General features: G+C 45.6%; 1 protein-coding gene across 1 annotated transcript; it reads left to right on the forward strand.

Moving 5' to 3' along the window:
• The first annotated feature begins 9,864 nt into the window (after nt 1–9,864).
• LOC149443710 (E3 ubiquitin-protein ligase TRIM39-like) lies at nt 9,865–11,514 on the forward strand. Its single transcript, XM_089655369.1, has one exon. It carries the CDS (start codon nt 9,865–9,867, stop codon nt 11,512–11,514), a length of 1,650 nt encoding a protein of 549 aa, XP_089511495.1.
• Nucleotides 11,515–23,524: the final 12,010 nt, after the last annotated feature.

The raw sequence follows: 23,524 nt of genomic DNA on the forward strand, positions 1-23,524 counted from the left end.
ATCTGTTGATCTCTTGGTGAGGTTGCTTTCCTATTTTTCCTCTTCCTTCACTCCCCTAGATTTTGGTTAGAAGTCTTTTTGAAGAAAGGTTATGTGCACCTAAAAGTCTAGGTTCCTCAGCTTTGGTTGAGTAGATAAGTAGTGTTTTGAAAGCCATAAAGACTGTTATTCAGTGGAAGTTGCTTCCCCTGCAAGTGGAGGATAAATTGAATGCCTGATAAGTGGGCCATAAAGGTCTTGGTGATGTTTTTCTACTTTTTTTTTCTGCTTTATGTAATTTTTTTGATGGTTGGAGGAGGCCATAAAGGCCATAACCAAAATATGAAGATGCAAGGTCAGGAAGTCCTTATATACAAATATTGTTGGGCTGGAGGTCATAAAGGCCTCTATTAATACTTTCTTACCTGCCCAGATAGCAAAGCCATAAAGGCTAAAGTTTCCTTTTTCTAATAGTATATATCTGATTTAGGGAGTTGTATCCTGTTCTTGTTTTTGCTTATGTTTCCAGATAATTGAATACTGTATGTATGTATTTATTTATTATTTTTGTATAAAATGTAAGCTGGTTGCAAGATTTTATTTCAATAAAATATCTCCAGCTATCCTACCCAGCTCAGGTGTGGTCGCATGGTGAGAGCTCTGCAGTGCTTCCAGAGGCCTGAGAAAGCCAGGGGCTAGATTTGCTCTGCCTGCCCAGGGAGGATGAGCAGTCCTGAGCAGGATCCCGGTGGAGAGAGACCACCTGAGGGCCCTAGTACCGGTCTAATACCAACACCTGTTGAGGACCTGGGAATAGGCCCAAGGAAGGAGGAGTTACAGTATGTACAGAGACTGTGTGGCAGCTCATATTGGCCGCCTTGGACGTGAAGAGGAGAAGCTGAATGCATGGAGGTTGGAGCTGAAGCGTTTTAGATGGTCCTATGACCTCTGTATGGAGCACCAAAAGGCAGGCTATGAAGCCTGAGCTGGAGGCACTTGAGCACAAAGTAAACAAGCAGACCCGGTTGGCAGCCTCTCTGAAAGCCACCAGTGGCCTGCTCAAAGAAAAGTATCAGAATGAGAAGCGGTTTAAGCTTGCCAGGAGCAAGTCCCTGGCTGCTGCAAGGGGCCATGTGGAGGTGGGGTCATCATCCTTGGAAGACCTGTCAGATGGCCCGGCTAAGGAGAAGAGGAGTGAGGGAGTACATGAGTCTGCTGTATCTGTGGGATCTACCCAGCAGGTTAAGGATCCCCCAGGGAGTGAAGTGGAGGAATCTGTCCCTATCCCCCCACGGCAGCCGCAGAGGAGCCAGGATTGGGGTTCTCAAGTGGAGGAGGCTGAGTGTGCGGATTCCCTGGATTTTGTGGCTGAAATGGACTCCCCATTCAGGGGTGGCAGTTCTGTTTCACATCAGAGGATTCTGACAGTGAAGATGACAGAGTCCCGAAGCCGGTGAAGCCGAAGGAAAGGGAGCGTTGTACCTACAGCTGCACAGGCTCTCCAGTGAGCTGGAGGGTGGTGTGAAGCTAGCTGTCAGTGAGCCTGTGATTACTGACATGGATCTACAGGTGGGCAGGATGGAGCCTCGTGCACCGGCGTGTGCAGTGAGTTTGGACTCTAAGGACATTGTGCTGTCTGATGATTGTGTCCCTATGTGTACAGGTACACCCGGTGTTACTGATCTGCCTACTATGGTCCCCCCTGCAGCTCTGGTTCCCCCGTGGCTCTGGCCCCTCCCATGGTTTCCATCCCTCCCGTGGCTCTTATGCATCCTGCGGCTCCCATCCCTCCCACTGCTCCCATCCCTCCTGCAGCCTCTGTCTCTCCTGCAGCTTCTATCCCTCCTGTGGCTGGTACATTGAGCTATTCAGCAGCCCTGAGAGGAGGTCAGGGTGTTGGTAAGCCTGCTGAGATGCGTGTGGGGGGGTCACCTACTGCAATCAGCAGAAGGAATGTGGTACAACTAAGGTGGATGGGTGAGGGTTCCCCACCATGCAGGAAGGAAGTTGTGGATAGGGTCATTGAGATGGGCTTTCAGGCGGCAGATATCTTTGCGTTTATTGCCCCTGTGGGTACAGGGGAGTACGACATCTCCTTTGTTAGGGCAGACAGCCTGGACATATTTTGGCAAAGATATGAGGCTTATTGTAAAGCGTCCCCTAGGTGGGCGGGGCTTCTCCCTAAGGTCGTTTCTCACCAGCCCCTGATAAAGAATGTTACCATCTTAATTAGGAATGAGTCCATACCAGCGGCGGACATAATGATATGGTTGGGGAGGTATGGAGAGGTCTTGGGACCCCTACGTAAGATTCTGGATGACGGGGATATGGACGGGAGGTTGGACGCCACAGTGAAGCTGAGGTTGGTGGGAAACGTAATATAGCATCTTCCCTCTTCAGCCTTTATGGGAAGGGACCACCTGGTGGCATTCTATGCAGGGCAGCCTAAGCTCTGCCATCGTTGTGGCAGTAATGGCCACTTTTCAGAGTCATCCGTGGTGTTGAAATGTTCATTATGCCAGGAGGTGGGGCATTTGGCAAGGGATTGCAATCAAATTAGGTGCAATCTTTGCCTAAATCTGGGTTATGCCTACAGCAAGTGCCCTGAGGCACTGCATAATCAGCCAGAACTAGTAACTGAGCTTGCTAGGATAGAGGCGGAGGAGGCGACTGCAGATGCAGCCCCTCAGGTAGTGTCCGCTGCAGTGGTAGTGGCCACCGCAGCGGCTGCTGAAGCCACTTCATCTTCAAGTGTTCCCCCTGTTGTATCCGTACCCTCCCCGTGTGTTGAGTCTGTGAGTATCAAGTCTGTGTGTGTGTCTTCCCCTTCCCTAGTGTCATCTGCGTCCCCTGCTGTGTCTGTTCCCCAGGCTAAAGCTAAAAAGAAGGGGATAAGCAAGGCGGCTGAGGGGGCTGGTCTGGCTGGGCATTCTGTTGCCCCTTCACCGGCCCTTCTCCCGCTGCGTCGCCGTAGCAAGACTGTGGAAGGTCAGGAGTCTGCTGGGGGTGGGCCGGTTGAGGGGGAGGATTGGTCGGTGGTTGGGAAGGGAGGCAAGAATAGGACGGTCCTCTCTACTTCATCTTCTATTTCCTCTCTGGAGGTTGATGACTTAGCTTTAAGTAATATGTTTGAGACCTTGTCTGGGGATGGTGGGGGACTGGTTGACTCCCCCTCCCCGATGGAGGAAGATGAGGCTGGGGGGTCCCTGAAAAGGGCCAGGCCCCCTTCTAAGAAAAGCAGGACAAAAGCTAAGAAACGCCAGTCTTAATGACCCAAATGGCAGTTCCCACTCCGATTGAGGTGACAACCATTAATGTTGCAGCATAAAGTCTGTAAGCGCTAGGAGTACGGCCTTATTTTTGCTCAGTGGTATTGGAGCCGACATTTTATTTTTGCAAGAGACCCGGCTTACCAGCCTTGCTGACGTCCATCTAGCAAAAAGGGAGTGGAGGTGCGGTCCTTCCTTCTGGTCTCTTGCGGCTGAGCCTTACAGCGGAGTTGCGGTACTTTTTACCGGCATGGTAACGTGTCTGCGGGTCATTGAGGTGGAGATTGGAAGATGTTTGATCTTGGATGTCCTTGTGAGGAGGCAGGAACTGCGCTTATTAATATTTATGGACCGCAGTCGAGTTGGGACAGGAAATGCCTCTTTACAAGGATCAAGCCTTTTCTTTTTAAGTCCCGGCAGGTTGTCTTTGGAGGGGATTTTAACACTGTGACTAGACCCAAGGACAGGAAAGGCTCCAATGACAGGCTGGGATATGACAGCATAAATGCAATAGTCAGGGAAGCAGGTCTGGAGGACGCCTTAATTAAGAGCAGCCCGGACAGCACTGGTTTCACGTTTAGGAGAGGTAACTGTCAGAGAAGGATAGATAGTTTTTTTTTTGAAGGGGGACTCTGCCTTTTTGGCACCTGAGTGCCGAGCTGTGGAGTTTTCCGACCACCTTTTACTTTGAATGTTTCAGATGCGCCACTGAGAGGGAAGGGCATCTGGAGGATGAATTCGGCCCTGCTGTATGATGAGGAAGTAAGACGATCTTTTGAGGAATTTTTTCAAGCTCAGGAGACCGTCCTGGATTTCTGCAACAGTAAACAGTAAGTCGGAGTGGTGGGAGCTTACCAAAGGTTTTGACAGGTTTTCCAAGGCCCTAGGAAAAAGGAAGCAACTTGGTAAATATATCGCCCTCCAATGGCTGCAGAAGAAACTCGACCTCCTCGTCTCTAGCGGTGGAGATTCTGGGGCAATCACGGAGGTTAAGCTTCTCCTTAGAAAGTACCAGTATGATCGGCATGCTTCTCTGGTTCTAGAGAGGGATTATGGGAAGTACCACTCGCCTGATCCCTTCCAGAATTGCAAACAGAGTGCAGCAATTAGGACGGTCACCGGCTTGAGGGATAGTACGGAGTCCCTGACAAAATCCAGGTCAGGGATTCTGGAGGTCTCTAGGTCTTTTTATGAGGAACTTCTGAGTGAGAGGCACCTTGACCAGGCAAGGAAGTTGAGCTTTTTCGATTCTACACCTCGTTTGGAAGGTAACATTCCGTCTGCAAGTTTGACAAGGGAAATTACAGCAGAAGAGGTAGCCAAAGCTATTGATGGTCTGGCCATTAAGAAAACTCCTGGGCCAGATGGTTTGACAGCGGAGTTCTTTAAAACCTTTAAGTCCAGCTTGGCACCTCGCCTTGCAGAGGTTTATAATTGCTGTCTGGATGAGGGGTCACTCATCCCTCCCTCTATGAGGCAGTCAGCTGTAATTCTGCTGTCAAAGGGTAAGGACCCTTTGGCTATTGAGAACTGGCATCCCATTAGCCGTCTCAAAGACGATAGAAAGATCCTGGCTAAGATCTTATTTTGGCGCTTGTCGTCAGTGGCAGATGGTTTACTTTCACTCCGGCAGCATTGCTGGGTCCAGGGCAGGAGCACCTTTACAGCGGTGTTAGTTGTCCAGGAGGCTCTGGAGCGATGTAGGGCTGATGGGGGAAGTATTTGCTGGCAGTGGACCATGTGACGAGCGCGGTGTCAGACCCCAGCCCTTCTCACAAAACTTATGACCGAAGGACTAGCCAATCTAAAACCGCGCTGTCACGTGTGTAACAATGCCACACCCAGCTGCACCCTGCACAAAGATTTTCCAGCTAATGGACTACAATCTATGTACCTGCAGCCTGGATGCTATTGTTACTGGGTCGGGTTAATTACGCACTTAACCCTTCACACTGCCACCACCTCCTTTTTGTATAGAGAAAGAGGAAACTCAGCAATACACTAGGATGATTGGTTAACCGTCAGTATTTCGCTATCTCTACAGACCGGTTATACAGAGGGTTAAATACTCATAGTAGCATTCTCTTTAGAGGCAGGGATTCATAAATTGCAACTAAGAGCTATAGAAACAGTTCAACACTTTTAGAAAGTAAGATTTATTACCTAAAGGTTAAAAGGGTGCAGTACGAATATTTACAGAAAGAAGATGCAACATATATATATATATATAAATATATATATATATATATATAAAAATACACAGAGCACAACAGCACAGCAAACAGACAACAGAAAGAAGTTTAGGTAAATAAGTACTTGCCAAATAAATGTCTGGGGTTAGGCAGTTCCAAGTCTGATGAGCAAAAAGAAAAAGGATTTCTGGTCTCGCATTGGGTTTCGTTGTTGCCGTGAGATTCTCCTTTGCGTTCTGTCCGATAGATGTTATATCGAACAGTCCTCACTTGTCTGACTCCTCACTTGCCTGACTGCTCCTTTTTCCTACACAAAATCAACTAGTATCTTCCTACCACGACAAGCCAATACCTTATTTGGCAAGAGGATTGTTAGGCAGAGCTCAGCATCGTACGTTGCTTGCATTCCTGAGGGAGGGGGGAAATCGGAGGAGGGAGACTGATTTGGGAGTTTAAGAGAAATACCAAAATGTAGTTGTTTGGAGCAGAATGGATGACCGCGCCCATCTCTGTGTGCATGATTGTGACAGACCAGGCAAAGGCTTTCGATCGAGTCGATCATAAGTACCTCTGGTATCTCCTGGATAGGTACTGCCTAGAGGGGAGGTTTATTGGCTAGCTTAAGGCTTTATATAAGGGGGCTGAAATCTTCATGTTTGTGAATGGCTGGGTTGGGTGGCCCTTTGGGGTTGGCTCTGGGGTGCACAAGGGGTGTCCGCTGAGCCCCTTGCTCTACATTTTTGCCATCGACCCCTTCATCAGGAGGTTAGATGGTGGAGCGTTTAGTGGGGTGCCAGTGGGCATTGCTGATGAGCCGCCTCTAAGGATTGTTGCTTACGCTGATGACATTTCTGTCTTTATCTCTGGGACTGAGGAAGCGCAGGAGGTGGTCTCATTGATAGAACAGTATTCCGAGGCGTCAGGCTCCAAGGTCAACCAGACAAGTGTGAAATTTTCTTTATGGGTAGGGAAGGTGAGAGCTTTTCACTTCCGGATGCCTTCCCGGTGCCCCAGCAGAAAGTAAAAATTCTAGGCATCGAATTTGGCCCCGCTGATTATGGCAAGTCAAATTGGGAAGCTAGGCTGTCCATTGCCGAGGTCAAAGTGAGATGTTTGGTATGGTCAACCCAATTGTGTTCTTCTGTCTGATGTTTGTTAAACATAATTTTGGTAGCATGTTGGCAGAGAGACCGCCTGCATGGGTAAGCCAGTTTCGGGCCTGGTTTAGACCCTATATGGACTGTTGGGAGAGAGGCGGGCCAGTGAAAAGCCTGCGTGTTAAGCATGGTAAGCTCTCGGCTTACGTGGCCCAGAACTTAAAGATACTTAGGCGGTGGCATGTGATGGCGGAGGAAGTCGGGTCCCTCCCTAGGAAGCTTCTGGGTGAGAGGATTGTGGCTACCGCTTTTCATGCGCTACTGGCCCTGAAAGATTGCCCAAGCCATATTATGCGGGAGGGTCTACGTTTGATTAATTTGGAGCGGATTCCCTTGAAGTTCAGGGACCAGGCTTGGCTCGCGTTCCATGGCAGGCTCTATGTGAGAGGAAACCTGAAGTACCGTCCTCTGGATGACCGTGGTTGTCTGAGGTCGGAGTGTCGGGGTGAAGTGGAGACTATGGACCACTTTTTGCTTCGGTGTCCTTTCAACATAGAGGTGTATAGAGAGGTGGGTGGGGCTCTGGGTGTTCCTTTCCTACACTGCATGTCTTATGCAGAGTGGGTGTATGGGGCATTCGAAAGTCGCACGGGTTTTGATTTGGACACTCTTTTCATAGTCAGCTTAGCGGTCCCTTATTACACTTGGAACGCACGGTGTCAGGTCTCAATTCGGTAAAAAGTCCTTCCCATCCAGGTGGTGGTGAATGACATTCTTTGTGAGGTTGGGAAGATTCGGGGTCTTGAGAAAGACAGATTGCGGTGAAAAGTCTGGATGGAGGAACATCAGGCTCGTAGCTGCTGTCTGTTGATCTCGGGTGGTGGTCCCTGTCTTTTTTTTCTCCTCTTTTCACTCCCCTAGATTTTGCAAGTAAGTATGGTTTTTGATGAAAGGCTGCATTCGCTGAAGGTCTAGCTTTCTTAGTCTTTGGTGGGTATAGTTTTTGTGTAGCTGTAAGTTTTCTTGGGTTTAAAGCCTGAGAGTTGTGTGATATTGGGCCATAAAGGCCAGCATCCTTCATGTATGCCATGATGCCACGCCATAAAGGTCACTGACCTTTCCTGTGTATTATGAGGTCAGGCTGTAAAGGCCTTTCTTTATAGGTAACCCTTGATGCTAGGCCTGTAAGGGGTTTTTTTTTGATTCTTCATACTAATGTGGTAAGGCCGGAAAGGTCTTTTTTTTGTTCTCTGAAGCCTTGTTATTTGGGCCATTTGTGTTCCTCTCCCTTTCCTTTCTACAGCCTATGGACTCTAATGCTACAGCCATAAAGGGCTGAATGTTCATATCTGTGTTTATGTTTTATTATGAAGTATTTTGTATATGATTTAGGCCAGAGGAATGGTGTTGTTGTATTTATTTATTGTTGCTTTTATTTTTTATAATTTTGTAATAAAAGCTTTTTGTTTGCTGGTCACAAGTTCTCTTGAAATAAAAAATTTCCAGCTATCCTGCAGCCAGGACCCTGGTGTAAATGACGCTCCCACTGTCCACACCCCCCACACCAGACACACCACAAAAGGTAGCTTGCCACCACCCAACAGTTTATCCACAGAATGGTCTGCTGAAACACCCCACACACACAAATCTCCATCTGGCCGATCTGTTACCTTTACAATCTGCATACAATCTGCCCACACACAGTGCAATTGCATACAGATTGGCAATGAGATTGACCGAACGTTTAAAGGCACTAAAATACAATCCAATCTAATCTCTCCAATCTAATCTCTCCAATCTAATCTCTCCGGAGATATGAGCACGAGCTTAAATACACAGAAGTCACTAATTTTAAGATTTAATATCCCGAAAGTGGGCGGAGCATAAGATATGTACAAAGTATAAAAAGTTACAGAAAATACAAAAAATATGAGAAGACACACAAATGACTATTCACTATAAAATAAAAAGGGGATAAAAGATAGAAGTAAAACTTTTACCAAGATTTATCCTGCGACTGGAGTAAGTCAGAAAGGTCCGTAATCCGTTAGTCCATTGACCAGCTCCATACGAAATACAATGTCCCAATGTCTGTGTACTCAATTTATGGGTATATGGACATAGGCGGTACATTAGTCCTTGGCCAATTGACCATGGGGGGGTGTTCCTGTACCTGCCCACAGGATGTTCTGGGTGCTGACCTGCCCAAGTTCAATCAGACCAAGACTGGCTTGAAACACCAAGTTGGGGATTGGATTTCCGACACCAGCACATCAGCTCGATTGCGACAGTACCAAACACCATTCAACACTCCAGCGCCGCCTAACCATTTCCTGCATTTTCCTGGCCACAAATATGATTTTTATATGTTGGTGTGACCCACAGCATGCCCAAACAGAAGGGAGTATTTTCATCTCTCTGCAACTAATATTTTAGCTTTTATGAGAGATGAAACATACCCCTTTGATGTATGTTTATTCTTTTAGCTCCCCAGACAGATCAGAGACCCCCTGCTGTCATGAAGCTGAAATGTCTGTGTTTCTCTTTTCAGCTTCAGGAAGGTGGCCAAGTCTGATTATGTATAGGTGTCAAAATCTTATTAGCACCCAGGTGTCACTTCCAGCCAGAGGAAGCTAGGCTTTTCAGGTGCTAATTGATGAGCTAATTGATGACCATCTGTCTGAGTACCTATGACTGAATATTTCTTTAATGACAAGGAATGAGCTAAATTTACATTGTCATATTCTCTACAGGTCACATCTTATCTACTCAAATCTGTACATTCATGTCACATTTCTGTCACACCCTGTGACTGCATGAAGTCATAGAGGAACCAAGTTCCTCACAACTTCCTTCCCTTTCTGCATTGCCAGGTCAGTCGAGTGCCACCTGTAGTGGGGAGTACAGACTGCACCTGCCTAGACGGGGTGACTACCACCATTACTCTCTGCATGTTGGGGTGTTGGAACAATAATGAAGACATGTTTTGGGGGTACACAGGCTGCAGTATACGCAGTGTATAGTGTGAGCTCAGACTCTATAGAACCGAATCCCTTTTCAGCATCATGTAGTCACCTCCACTTCCCATCTCAATGCACTTAGTGCTCCTCACGTCTCCCCACATCCGTCTTTCCCTCGTTCTCTGTCCTGCAATGTTGGGAGGTGCGATTATCATGACTACTGCAAATAAAAGCTTCTTCCTTCTGTACTCTGATCTCCGTGTCCTATAATACTCACCCAGCCCAGCCTCAGGGTGTCACCCCTCCCCCACTGCATTCCTCTCCATTGTCAGAGACTTTCAGTTTCGTTTCTCTTCTGATGTCAGCGATGGCGTCTTCTGCTCTGAGAGCTGAGCTGGAATGTTCCGTCTGTCTGAACATTTATACCGATCCTGTGACCCTGAAATGTGGACACAACTTCTGCCGGCTCTGTATTGGTCGTGTGCTGGATACACAGGAGGGGTCTGGAGGATATTCCTGTCCTGAATGCAGAGAGAAGTTTCCGGGTCGTCCTCCACTGCAGAAGAACATGAAACTACGTAACATAGCGGAGAACTTCTCATCTGCTCAGCCAGGTCAGGAGGACTCCAAGGTCTTCTGTACTTACTGTGTGGAGTCTCCTGTACCTGCTGTTAGATCCTGTCTACACTGTGAGGTTTCTCTGTGTGATAAACACCTGAAAGTCCACAAAAAGTCCCCAGAACACATCTTATGTGACCCCACCTTGTCCATGGAGAGCAGGAAATGCTCCGTCCATAAGGAAGTCTTGAAGTATTTCTGCACTGAGGATAAGACCTGTATCTGTATGTCTTGTTATGTGATTGGAGGACACACAGGACATAAGATGATGTCACTGGATGGGGCTTCTGAGAAGAAGAAGGAGACACTGAGGAACGTTCTGCAGAAACTTCTGACAAAGAGAGAGGAGATGGAGGAAAGAGTCCAGAGTCTGCAGGAACACAGGAGGAAAGTAGAAGAAGAAGAAGCTGGTGACACCGAGAGAGTCACTGCCCTGTTTATAGATCTCAGGAGACGTCTGGAAGACCTGGAGAAGACAGTCCTGAGGGACATCTCCGGGAGGGCAGAGCGGGTCTCCATCTTCATCCGGGATCTGGAAATAAAGAAGGAGGAGCTGTCCAGGAAGATGCGTGACATTGAGGAGCTGTGTAACATGACGGATCCACTGACTGTCCTACAGGAATCAGACACAGGTGACTTGTGTGATACTGAGGATGGAGATAATGAGGACAGAGAGAGACATGAGGAACTCCTCCATGATGGAGGGAGGCTGGGTGTGGCGGGGGTCTTACACACAAGTTTATCTGATATAATAACAGGGGGAAATGTATCCTTCTATATACAGGGGGCTGCAGACATATTACTGGATGGAAACACAGCTGGTAATAAGCTACAGATATCAGATGGCGGGAAAACTGTGTCCAGGTCAGATATAGACCAGAATTGTCCAGAAACACCAGAGAGATTTCAAGATTGTCCTCAGGTGATGAGCAGTCAGAGGTTCTCCTCCGGGAGACATTACTGGGAAGTGGATGTCGGGGGGTCAGAGAGCTGGACAGTCGGGATGTGTTACCCCAGTATAGACCGGAGAGGAGGAGTGGAGTCATTGATTGGATGGAATAACAAGTCCTGGGGTTTGGACAGGGAAGGTGATCAGTATGCAGTGATACATGATTATGATGAGACCCCATTACCCCCCAATCCCTCCAGTAACAGAGTCAGGATAGATCTGGATTATGAGGCCGGGCGGATCTCCTTCTATGATCTGTGTGACCCGATCCGACACCTCCACACCTTCACCACCACCTTCACTGAGCCCCTCCATGCTGGGGTATATGTATGGGAAGGTTGTATAAAGATAGGTGGGGGGAGGGGGGGGGGATGTGAGGACTCCGCCCACAGTCTGTTGATGTCAGATGAAGAATTGGAATTCATTTTATATTCACCCAATAGTATATAGAGGTGGGCGGGGCTTCCTGAAAGTTTTGGTAATATAAATAAATGTGAGATTTCTCCCTCTGTCACCGATCTCTGTGATTGGGTGGAATTTCTGTCCAATTACTGGAGTCACAATAACATTGGTCCTAATGGTCAGCGATGATGCGATCGATCTATCCATCCATCCATCCATCCATCCATTGACAATCTGAAAAATTACTTAATTTTTAAGTTATTACAGTGTATGACACCAGCCATCTCCTCTCTGCCCCTCCCCCTCCTCTCTGCCCCTCCCCTCATGTGGTCCCTCTGTGTGCGGTGGCACCATGATCAGTCATAGAGGTTGGGGATAAGTCACTGTGATGGGATAGGATGGAGCCACCTCTCCTCTCTGCCCCTCCCCCTCCTCCCTTCCCCTCCCCATGTGGTCCCTCTGTGTGGGGTGGCACCATGATCATACATAGAGGGTGCGGTGCAGTCACTGTGATGGGATAGGATGGGGTCTCCTTTCCACTCTTCCCCTCCCCCTACTCTTTGTCCCTCCCCCCACTTGGTCCCTCTGTATGGGGTATGAGACATAGAGGGTGGGGTGTGGTCACTGTGATGGGATAGGATGAAGCTACCCCCCCCTCTTCTCTCTGTCCATCCCCCTGCTTCCTGCCCCTCCCCCATGTAGCCCCTCTGTGTGGGGTGGAACCATGATCAGACATAGAGGGTGGGGTGCGGTCACTGTGATGGGATAGGATGAGGTCACCTCTCCTCCCTCTTCTCTCTGCCCCTCCCCCTCCTCCATACAATCTATACTACAAAGAGATGGAAATAAATGTAACAATCTGAGAGGAAATATATGAAGACGTCTTCTACAGATTTACTACTGAAAGAAATAATCTGATGTACCAGAGAGCCCAGACTGTGTTTCTTAGTCCCCGGTCACAGCGGTGCGACTCGTCATGTGAGTTGATAGTTTCTCATCACATGACAAGTCGCACTCTATTGTCCACAATGGAAGCGGTCATACCGGTACAAATCCCCCTCCATCCGAGTCGCACCGATTATGAAAGTTCTTCCTGCACTACTTTTTCCAAGTTCAGCTGCGACTTGCATAGACTTGTATATAAAGTCACACAGATGTCCTGCAAGTCGCACCTGAAGTCGCACTGACATCCGACTTTGGAATCGAGCGACTTCAAGTGACGTTTCCAGATTACAAAGTGGGATCCAGTGGGACTGAAGACTTAGTTTGTAGGCCAAGTGGGTCAGGATTAGATCCCCGGTCAGGTGTTTCCTATCTGGGGCTCCGTTAGAGAGATTTCTCCTCACTTCCTGTCCCGGTGACAACATTTTCCTAGACAGGAAATGAGGGGAACTCTCCAACAGAAACACAGAGTGAAATAAGAATCCTATGTTTAGTGGAGTAAAGAAGGGGAAGGTTTGGGGCCCCTGTCAGATCTTTCTATGTCTGTGTCCCTGGTACAGATTGGCCCTCACTCCTTGTCCCAGAGCCCCTATAGTAGGAAAAGCCAGCCGGGGTTCTCCTCCTTCCCCACACCATCCACAACTAGAAATCAAGTCTTTGTCTTGGCATGGACTGTAATAGAACATCTCCTTCATTCACCTACATATGTAAACGGTGTTCCCACCACACATGTGAGGTATCACCACAAACGTTACAACAAGAGCAATGATGGCGGCTCCAGACCTCCTCTGTAACTCCAAACTGGTAACCCCTAAAAATGTTTAAATCCTCACTTATGGAGATTTTATAGTTCCGTAGTTTGGTTGCCATTTTACAGATGTGCGCAATTTTAAAGTGGAACATGTTAGGTATCTATTTACTTGTTATGTCACCAAAAATGGGTTATATATTGTGTGTTTTTTTCATTAAAATTCATTAAAGTGTATTATTTCCCAAAAGATTGCGTTTGAAAAATTGCAGTGTACATACCGTGTGAGAAAAATATTGCATCACCCACCATTTTATTCTCTCGGGTCTCTTCTTAATATATATATATAATGTTTAGGGGTTCTAAGTCTTTTTCTAGTAAAACAATGGTGATTGGTACATGTAGGGGGAATGTGAGAATTGGTGTGGGGCGGGAAGTCGTGAAGAAACGATGTTGGATTCTATGAGATATTGGAAATCGTCTTTAGAGATGGAGGACATGGATGTTCTGAATCTATCTCTGCTTTCATCTTAGAATTCTCCTCTTTCTAGTACTTGCCGTGTTACACAAGATAGCTATGGAAGGGGGCTCCTTCCAGCATTTCTATGGAAGAGAAGGATCATCTTAGAGGGCGGGGCTAGCCTCGGCCCCGTGTTGGTCCCCCCAATAGAATTTCCTATCATGGTGTAGCGCCTCCCCTGGTGGTTTCCAGGTATCTGCAGCCACAGCATGGGCACTCTGACATTGTTGTATACAAATGTAGCAATCTATACATTTCTGTGTTTTCTTCATTTTTGGAACATTTTGTTGTGTTGATTCTTAAACAATCCTCCATTATTCTTCTCCCTGAAGAAGTGGATCCCAATCCAGGAAACGTGTCGAGTTCAGTCATAGAATAAAAATGGGAGGAGTTTGTAGAAATTAAACAAAAGCTTTGTTCTCAATGAATTTATAACTTCATGATTCTTCTGGAATAAAGTATATGAAATGGTAATATAATATATTTTGTGTGAGTTGTGCCTCAAAAACCCTTCCATTCCATTGACACATTCTCTATATACACCCCCACACCACAGTGCCAAGAGCCTGAGCCACTGTGAGCTTCTTGTGTGTGGGGACCTGGAGAAGTGCAGACCCATTTTTTTTAGCTGGCAGTCGGCTTTCATGTAAAAACAATCCTAGTGGCCAATTAGCTGTTGAATTGTTTTTACAAGCAGCGGGAAGGGACATCACCACCCCGCCTCCCACAGTTTTCTTGGGCTCTCCTGTCCCACAGGGGAATCAGAATGCAGCTGGCAGTTCCGCTAGCTGACCATAGAGCTGATCAGAGACCAGAATGGCTCCAATCATCTCTATGATCTAAGAAATCGGAAGCTATGAGCATTTCATCATTTCCCTTTCACCGCACTTTAACAGCGTCATTTGTAAATTGGGAAAGCATCTGATCACAGCGATCTTGGTGAGATGAGATGATGGAAGGGCAGAGGAGAGATCTAGAGTCTGATAGACCCCAGATTTCTCAAAAAAGAGCACTTGTTAATGCCTATTGCAGTCACAAGTAATATTTACATTCCCTGGGATAACAATAAAAGTGATAACAAAAAATGAAAGGGACAGTGTAAAAATAAATTTAAAAAATCAAAATAACTAAGAAAATAAAAAGCATCCTCGTCACCACGCACCTGCATGCGCAAGCGTTGACCCCGTGCCAGTATGTTAGCAGCGGTTGCACCATGCATGTGAGGTATCACCGCAAACGTCAGATCGAGGGCAGTAATTCTAACACTAGACCTCCTCTGTAAATATAAATTGGTGACCTGTAAAGGCTTTTAAAGCATCGCCTATCGATAATAAAAATGTATGTACTTTGTCACAATTTTAAAGCATGTCATGTTTGGTATCTATTTACTCGGCATAACATCATCTTTTATATTTTATCAAACAATTTGGCAATATATTGTTTTTTTTGTGCATTAAAATTCTAAAAAGTGTATTTTTCCCAAAAGATTTGCATTTGAAAAATCGCTGTGAATATACTATGTGACGTAAAAAATTACAACACCCATCATTTTATTCTTCAGGGTCTCTGCTTTAAAAAAATATTTACTGTTTGGGGGTTCAAAGTAATTTTCCAGCAAAAAAATGTTTTTTCATGTAAACAAAAAGTGTCAGAAAAGGCTCGGCCTTCAACAGTGGGTGATGTGGGGCAGAAGGTTCTAATGTTGGCCCTGAAATGCTGGGATAGTAAAAGCCCCTCCCCCTCCAGATGACCCCTTTTTAGAAAGTAGACACCCCAAGGTATTTCCTAAGAGTCATGGTGAGTATTTTGCAGATCTCATTTGTTGTCATATGTTTTTGGAATAAGAAAGAAAAGAAAAATGTATTTTTTTCTTTTCATTTTCAAAACCCTGTGACAAAAATGAGATCTGTAAAATACTCCCCATGCCTCTTATCAAATTCCTTGGGGGGGTCTACTTTCCAAAAAGGGGTAATTCGAGGGGGTGCTTCTACTATCCTGGCATTTTAGAACCTCTGAAACTGTGATAGGTAGTGGGGAAGTGATATGAGGAAATATGCCCTTTGAAAGCCTGGAGGTGGTCATTGGATTTTGGGGGCCTGGATGCAGCTAGACTGCCAAAAGCCTCTCACATGTGGTACCCCCATACTCGGGAGAAGTAGGAGAATGTGTTTTGGGATGTCATTCCACATATTACCATGGCATGCATGAGCAATATATCATTTAAATGACAACTTTGTTTTATGAAAATAAAATTGTCATTTTCAAAAAATTTGTGGCAAAAAAATTAAATGTTCCATGGCCTCAGCATGCCACTCTGCAAAATCCTTGGGGTGTCTACTTTCCAAAAAGGGGTCATTTTGGAGAGGGGGGTTGTTGCACTGTCCTAGTATTTTAGCACCTCGAGAAATGTGATAGTCAGAAAGTAAAATCTGTGTAAATTCCAATATACATCCCATAGTTTGTAGACGATATAACTTTCACACAAACCAATTAATTTACACTTATTGGGATTTTTTTACCAAAGACATGGAGAAGAATACATTTTGGCCTAAATTTATGACTAACTTTGAGTTTATTGGATATTTTGTACAAGCAAAAGTGAAAAATATTGTTTTTTCCAAATTTTGATTTTTTTTTGTTCATAGCACAAAAGGTAAAAACTGCAGAGCTGATCATTAACACCAAAAGAAAGCTCTATTTGTGTGAAAAAAGGACATAAACTTTGGGTGCAGCATTGCACGACCGCACAATTACCAGTTGAAATAGTGCCGTGCTGAACAGCAGAACATGGCCTGGTCATGAAGGGGGGTAAATCTTCTGGAGGGCGAGGGGTTCATTTTAAATGTAAACTTCCCCTGTGACTGCAATAGTCAGTGACCGGTCCTCTTTACTGAGAAATCTGGGGTCTATTAGATCCTGGATGTCTCCTCTGACCGCACTAAGATCGGAGGGATCAGATATTTTCCACATTTAAAGATGGCGCTGCTTACATCCGGGAATCTGGAAATGATGAAAATGCTGGTCACTTCTGGTTTCCTATACTATAGAGATCATTGGGGACCTTCTGGTCCTTGAGCATCTCTATGGTAAGCTGGTGGAAGTGCTGGCTTTTATTCCAGGCTCCCCGGTGGGGGGGTAAAGCCCGGAGAAGCAGGGGCACATAGTGTGATAATAAATCCTGTTCACCTTCCCAGAGTAGTACAGTGTCACTATGGTAACGCAGCACTGCTCTGGTCATAGTATGTAACAGGAAAATGGGAAAAATGGTAAAAAAGAAGAAAAGTTAATAAAAAAGAAAAAGAATATATATATATTTTGTCACCAGTCATTGTCACTGACCACGCCCACACCAGTTATATGACGGCGCTGTACTGCTATGGGGACAGGATGTAAAAAATATATATTGTGACCAAAAATTACAACTTCAAAAATCTCGCCATGCCTCTTACTAAATACCTCAGAGTGACTACTTTCCAAAAAGAAGGCATTTGGGGGGATTTGTACTGTTCTGACATTTGGGGGGATTTGTACTGTTCTGACATTTGGGGGGATTTGTACTGTCCTGACATTTGGGGGGATTTGTACTGTTCTGACATTTGGGGGGATTTGTACTGTTCTGACATTTGGGGGGATTTGTACTGTTCTGACATTTGGGGGGATTTGTACCGTCCTGACATGTGGGGGGATTTGTACCATCCTGACATCTGGGGGGAATTTGTACTGTCCTGATATTTGGGGGGATTTGTATAGTCCTGACATTTGGAGGGTGCCCCCACCATATCCCTCCACCCCTCCCTTCCCCCTTGTACATTCCAAGGTCTGTGGGGTTTCCATGGACAGGGCTGGGCCGGCCGTTGCCGAGGCAACCTAGCCGCGTCCCACATGATCTTCAAGAGACCCACACAGGAAGCAGCATCTCTCCCTGTTCCTGTCCATGCTGTTGGTTATCATCTTGCTCCCAAAAAGATGCTGGGAGGCTCGGGTGAGGGGGACCGAGCCTCCCCAGCCATCCCCCCTGCGCACTCTGCAGACCCCCAAAAGGTCAGGACTGTAGCCCTCTACAACACCCCAGGGTTGGGAGTCTCCACAGCTCTGCATGAGCCTTCTCCTCAAAGGTCAGACCCCACAGCTGAGACCCTGCCAGTCTATAAGCCTGTCTACTGAGCATCCTTGCACTCTGTCTGCTGCTGAGTGCCCTGGGAGCTGTGGCTGAGGGAGCCTGCACACTGTCCCTGGAAGCTGTCTGCTGCTGAGTGCCCTGGGAGCTGCTGCTGTCTGCTGATCGCTGGTTGTCCCTGGAACGCTGACCGCTGGTCGTCCCTGTCTGGAGCCGCCTGCCGCTGAGGGTCTGCCAGCTGCTTACTGTCAGTGTCCTGAACTGTCCCCGCTGTGTGCACAGACCCCCCGTGTCCTGAACTGTTCCTGTTGTGTGCACTGACCACCCGTGTCCTGAACTGTCTCCGCTGTGTGCACTGACCACCAGTGTCCTGAACTGTTCCTGCTGTGTGCACTGACCACCCGTGTCCTGAACTGTCCCTGTTGTGTGCACTGACCACCCGGGTCCTAAACTGGTCCTGTTGTGCGCACTGACCACCCGTGTTCTAAACTGTCCCAGCTGTGTGCACTAACCACCCGTGTCCTGAACTGTCCCTGTTGTGCGCACCGACCACCTGTGTCCTGAACTGTGCCTGCTGTGCGCACCGACCACCCGTGTTCTGAACTGTCCCCGCTGTGTGCACCGACCACCCGTGTCCTGAACTGTCCCCGCTGTGTGCACCGACCACCCATGTCCTGAACTGTCCCTGTTGTGCGCACTGACCACCCGTGTCCTGAACTGTGCCTGCTGTGTGCACCGACCACCCGTGTTCGGAACTGTCCCCAGTGTGTGCACCGACAGCTCGTGTCCTGAACTGTCGCCGCTGTGTGCACCGACCACCTGTGTTCCGAACAGCCCCGCTGTGTGTGCACTGACCACCCATGTCCTGATGGCATGCCTGAAGTATAGCTACCTGTGGTGCCCCTGAGTGCTTGAGCCATCGCTACCCGTTGAGTCCCTGTGAACCCGATGTCCCTAGAAAGCTGGGTGGGAGCTGTGCTGAGGCCAGACTCAACAGCTAGAGTCCTGTTGAGTCCCCAAGACCCCTGCCCAGGGGGAGATTGCCTGCCTGTTGCCCGAGACTCCAATCCACTGTCCAGTCACGGAGGGAGCTTGACTGAGGCCCCAAGCCTAGGGGGGTATTGCCTGCCTTTTGCCCGAGACCTTTACCCAGGGGTAGGTTGCCCGCCTGTTGCCCAAGACTCCAATCCGCTGTCTAGTCACGGAGGGAGCTTGGCTGAGACCCCAAGCCTAGGGGGGAGATTTCCTGCCTGTCGCTGAAGACCCCCCGTGCCTGGAATCATCCCTGGTTTGCGCACACATCACCCTCCCTGTCATTTCCCCATTGAGTGTCTGTCCTTTTGTTGCTTCAATAAAGCTTTGTGTGTTCCCCATCTTCTCCGTGTGCGCTGTCCTGCCTGCGCTTCCGTTACAGGGGGTATTTGTACCGTCCTGACATTTGGGGGTATTTGTACCGTCCTGACATTTGGGGGAGATTTGTACCATCCTGACATTTGGGGGAGATTTGTACCATCCTGACATTTGGGGGAGATTTGTACCATCCTGACATTTGGGGGGATTTGTACTGTCCTAACATTTGGGGGGATTTGTACCATCCTGACATTTGGGGGGATTTGTACTGTCCTGACATTTGGGGGGATTTGTACTGTCCTGACATTTTGGGGGGATTTGTACTGTCCTAACATTTGGGGGGATTTGTACTGTCCTGACATTTGGGGGTATTTGTACCATCCTGACATTTGGGGTATTTGTACTGTGCTGACATTTGGGGGGATTTGTACTGTCCTGACATTTGGGGGTATTTGTACTGTCCTGACATTTGGGGGGTATTTGTACTGTCCTGACATTTGGGGGTATTTGTACTGTCCTGACATTTTGGGGGTATTTGTACCATCCTGACATTTTGGGGGATTTGTAGCGTCCTGACATTTGGGGGGTATTTTTATCGTCCTGACATTTGGGGGGATTTGTACTGTCCTGACATTTTGGGGCCTCCAGATATGAGATCGGCTGTCAGTACATCAGGATGGAGCAGTTTTCAGATATATCTCCCATAGTCTGTAGGCTCTATAACATTCATACAACCAATCACTATGCACTTGTGGGGGGGGGGGGGGGGTTACACCAAAGACATGGAGTAGAATACATTTTGTTTTGAATTTATAAAGAAAAATGTTTTATAACACCAAGCATAGAATATCGGGGGGTCGGTCTTGTTCTGTTTCTATAATATAGAATAGTTTGTGGACTCTATAACTCCCTACAGACTAAATAATAAACACTGATTTGGGGTATTTTCACCAAAGAAACGGATCAGAATACATTTTGGCTAAAATTTATGTATAAATATTATTTATTTGCTAAAGAAATGAACATGTTCATTTCTCTTGTTTATTTTTGTTTTTATTTTTGTTAGCAAAAAAAAAAGCCCCCACCCCCCCAGTGGTGATTACATACCATCAAAAGAAAGTTCTATCTGTATAATAAAAATGATAAAAGTTTAGTTTGGGTGTCAGTGCAAAGTGTGATAGCGCCCCCTCTCCATCAGGGGGTCGTATTCCAGCCACCTTTTTGTGTCACAATCTCTTTTGCCTCCCCGGTATTCAGCTACAAATAAGACGTGTGTCCTGTCATAGAGCTTCATGTACAGAACATTTATTACACAACAAGGAAACCATCAGTCACTTTTATATATATCAACATGCAGAGCTAGGATGGAAAGTAATTATTAGAGATGAGCGAATCGAATCAGGCGAAGTGGAATTTGTTTAAAATTTCAGGAAAAATTTGATTCGCAGCGAATCCGAATTTTTGCCGACTTCGGATGGTCGAATCAAATTTTTCCTGATCGGCCGTTTTCATCCCTTCTACAGCCGGCAAAAATGTCCCTGCAGAGAGCTCCGCTATTTCTGACAGCTGTCTGACAGTTCTTTCACATGTACAGCGGTTGAAACATTGTATGTATTTGTTTCCATTTAGGATACAGATGTTTTTATTAGGAAACAAATAGATACAATGTTTCAACCGCTGGAAATGTGAAAGAACTGTCAGAGAACTGTCAGAAATAGAGGAACTCTGCAGAAACACTTTTTGCTTTACTGGAATTATTCTTATTTTCATTCTTCTTCTTATTTTCATTCTTCTTTTCATTCTTCTTTTCATTCTTTTCATTCTTCTTTTCATTCTTCTTCTTATTTTCATTCTTCTTTTCATTCTTCTTTTCATTCTTTTAATTCTTCTTTTCATTCTTTTCATTCTTCTTTTCATTCTTCTTCTTATTTTTATTCTTCTTTTCATTCTTTTCATTCTTCTTTTCATTCTTTTCATTCTTCTTTTCATTCTTCTTCTTCTTTTCATTCTTCTTCTTCTTTTCATTCTTCTTTTCATTCTTTTCATTCTTCTTTTCATTCTTCTTCTTATTTTCATTTTTCTTTTCATTCTTCTTTTCATTCTTCTTCTTATTTTCATTCTTATTTTCATTCTTCTTTTCATTCTTTTCATTCTTCTTTTCATTCTTCTTCTTATTTTCATTCTTCTTTTCATTCTTTTCATTCTTCTTTTCATTCTTCTTCTTGTTTTCATTCTTCTTTTCATTCTTTTCATTCTTCTTTTCATTCTTCTTCTTCTTTTCATTCTTCTTTTCATTCTTTTCATTCTTCTTTTCATTCTTCTTCTTATTTTCATTCTTCTTTTCATTCTTTTCATTCTTCTTTTCATTCTTTTCATTCTTCTTTTCATTTTTCTTCTTATTTTCATTCTTCTTTTCATTCTTTTCATTCTTCTTTTCATTCTTCTTCTTCTTTTCATTCTTTTCATTCTTCTTTTCATTCTTCTTCTTCTTCTTTTCATTCTTTTCATTCTTCTTCTTCTTCTTTTCATTCTTTTCATTCTTCTTCTTCTTCTCATTCTTTTCATTCTTCTTCTTCTTCTCATTCTTTTCATTCTTTTCATTCTTCTTCTTCTCATTCTTTTCATTCTTCTTCTTCTCATTCTTTTCATTCTTCTTCTTTTCATTATTTTCATTCTTCTTCTTCTTTTCATTCTTTTCATTCTTCTTCTTCTTCTTCTCCTTCTTCTTCTTCGTCGTGCCCCGTGACTGCCCAAATGAGTGAAGTGTGCGGTGATTCTAAGATGGACGGCACTCATCTGCATGTCATACTGACTGACAGTATTATTTCTCTTCCCCAGCAGACTCCAAGGACATTTAAATTAAAGGTACAGTGTTCTGCACTAATATAAAGGCTCTCTGAAGCCTAGAAACCCTTTTTATAAGTAAAATTTGCAGCGAATAAATTTGAATCGAATCAAATTTTTTCGGAAAATTCGGCGAATCAGGCGAATCGAATTTTTGAAAAATTCGCTCATCTCTAGTAATTATCATAAATTGTTACTTGTATCAAAAACCCGTATGATATATAGCGTCTGTAGATATCGGAAGAAATTAAACAACACTCTGAAACAGTGCAAATATGTGGTATGAACGTGACAGTCTTACAGAAGGTCAGGGTAACAATGGTGACATTGGTGGTAGATATCGGTGTGGATTGCACGAACCAGATGGCGCTTATTAATGCGCATATGAATGATGATACTCGGGTCATCTGAACTTGGACATCTGGGATACGGATCGTCCGATGGACAGCCCCAGGAATTACAGCATATCAGCCACACTTCCAGATACTTGCAAAGCGATCAAAATCCACCAGAGGGAGCCAGCGATCAGGATGTCATTACAGGTCTTTAGCCCAGCATCAAAGAGTATGTAGTACACACGAAATCCACCAGAGGGAGCCAGCAGTTAAGATATCATCCAATGGTCTCCTTTTAAAAGGCAGGCTCATAGAGGAATGAGCCCAAGCACAACAAATGCCATAGTGCAACACTGCTTTATTATGATGAACAACAATTAAAAAGAATGACACTTACACTTTCAAAAACACTTTTGGCACCTAGCCAACTGAGGGGTCCACGTGGCAGGGTCACTGAAAGCCACTTTCTGACATGTTTCGTGCAATAGCACATTTTGCAAGTATCTGGAAGTGTGGCTGATATGCTGTAATTCCTGTGGCTGTCCATCGGACAATCCGTATCCCAGATGTCCAACTTCAGATGACCCGAGTATCATCATTCATATGCGCATTAATAAGCGCCATCTGGTTCCTGCAATCCACACCGATATCTACCACCAATGTCACCATTGTTACCCTGACCTTCTGTAAGACTGTCACGTTCATACCACATATTTGCACTGTTTCAGAGTGTTGTTTAATTTCTTCCGATATCTAGAAACACTATATATATCCGTACATCATGCGGGTTTTTGATACTAGTAACAATTTATGATAATTACTTTCCATCCTAGCGCTGCATGTTGATATATATATTGTATTTAGAAGGTTCTGAGGGTATTACCGTTCATGCTGGCGGCTCCACCTGCATACATCTAGCACTCGTTTTTTCCATATATTTCATCAGTCACTGTTGTTGGTGCGCTCTTCCTCTACCTCCACCTCCTGCACCTTACTCCATACCAGATCCTTTACTACTTGGGGGCTACAGCGCCCCCTAATTACACAGACATGACTTACCCAGGAAATGTTCTCATCCTACATCCATCTAATGGATCCCTCTTCATGATATCCCACATCCATCTAATGGATCCCTCTTCATGATATCCTACATCCATCTAATGGATCCCTCTTCATGATATCCCACATCCATCTAATGGATC

This window comes from Staurois parvus, unplaced genomic scaffold, assembly GCF_062004578.1.
Source record: "Staurois parvus isolate SC_StPar_1 unplaced genomic scaffold, SC_StPar_1.0 ptg000837l, whole genome shotgun sequence".
Taxonomy (NCBI): domain Eukaryota; kingdom Metazoa; phylum Chordata; class Amphibia; order Anura; family Ranidae; genus Staurois; species Staurois parvus.

Bases quoted from the DNA above. Each gene is read 5' to 3' on its own strand.
- LOC149443710 (XM_089655369.1), top strand. From the start codon at position 9,865: ATGGCGTCTTCTGCTCTGAGAGCTGAGCTGGAATGTTCCGTCTGTCTG.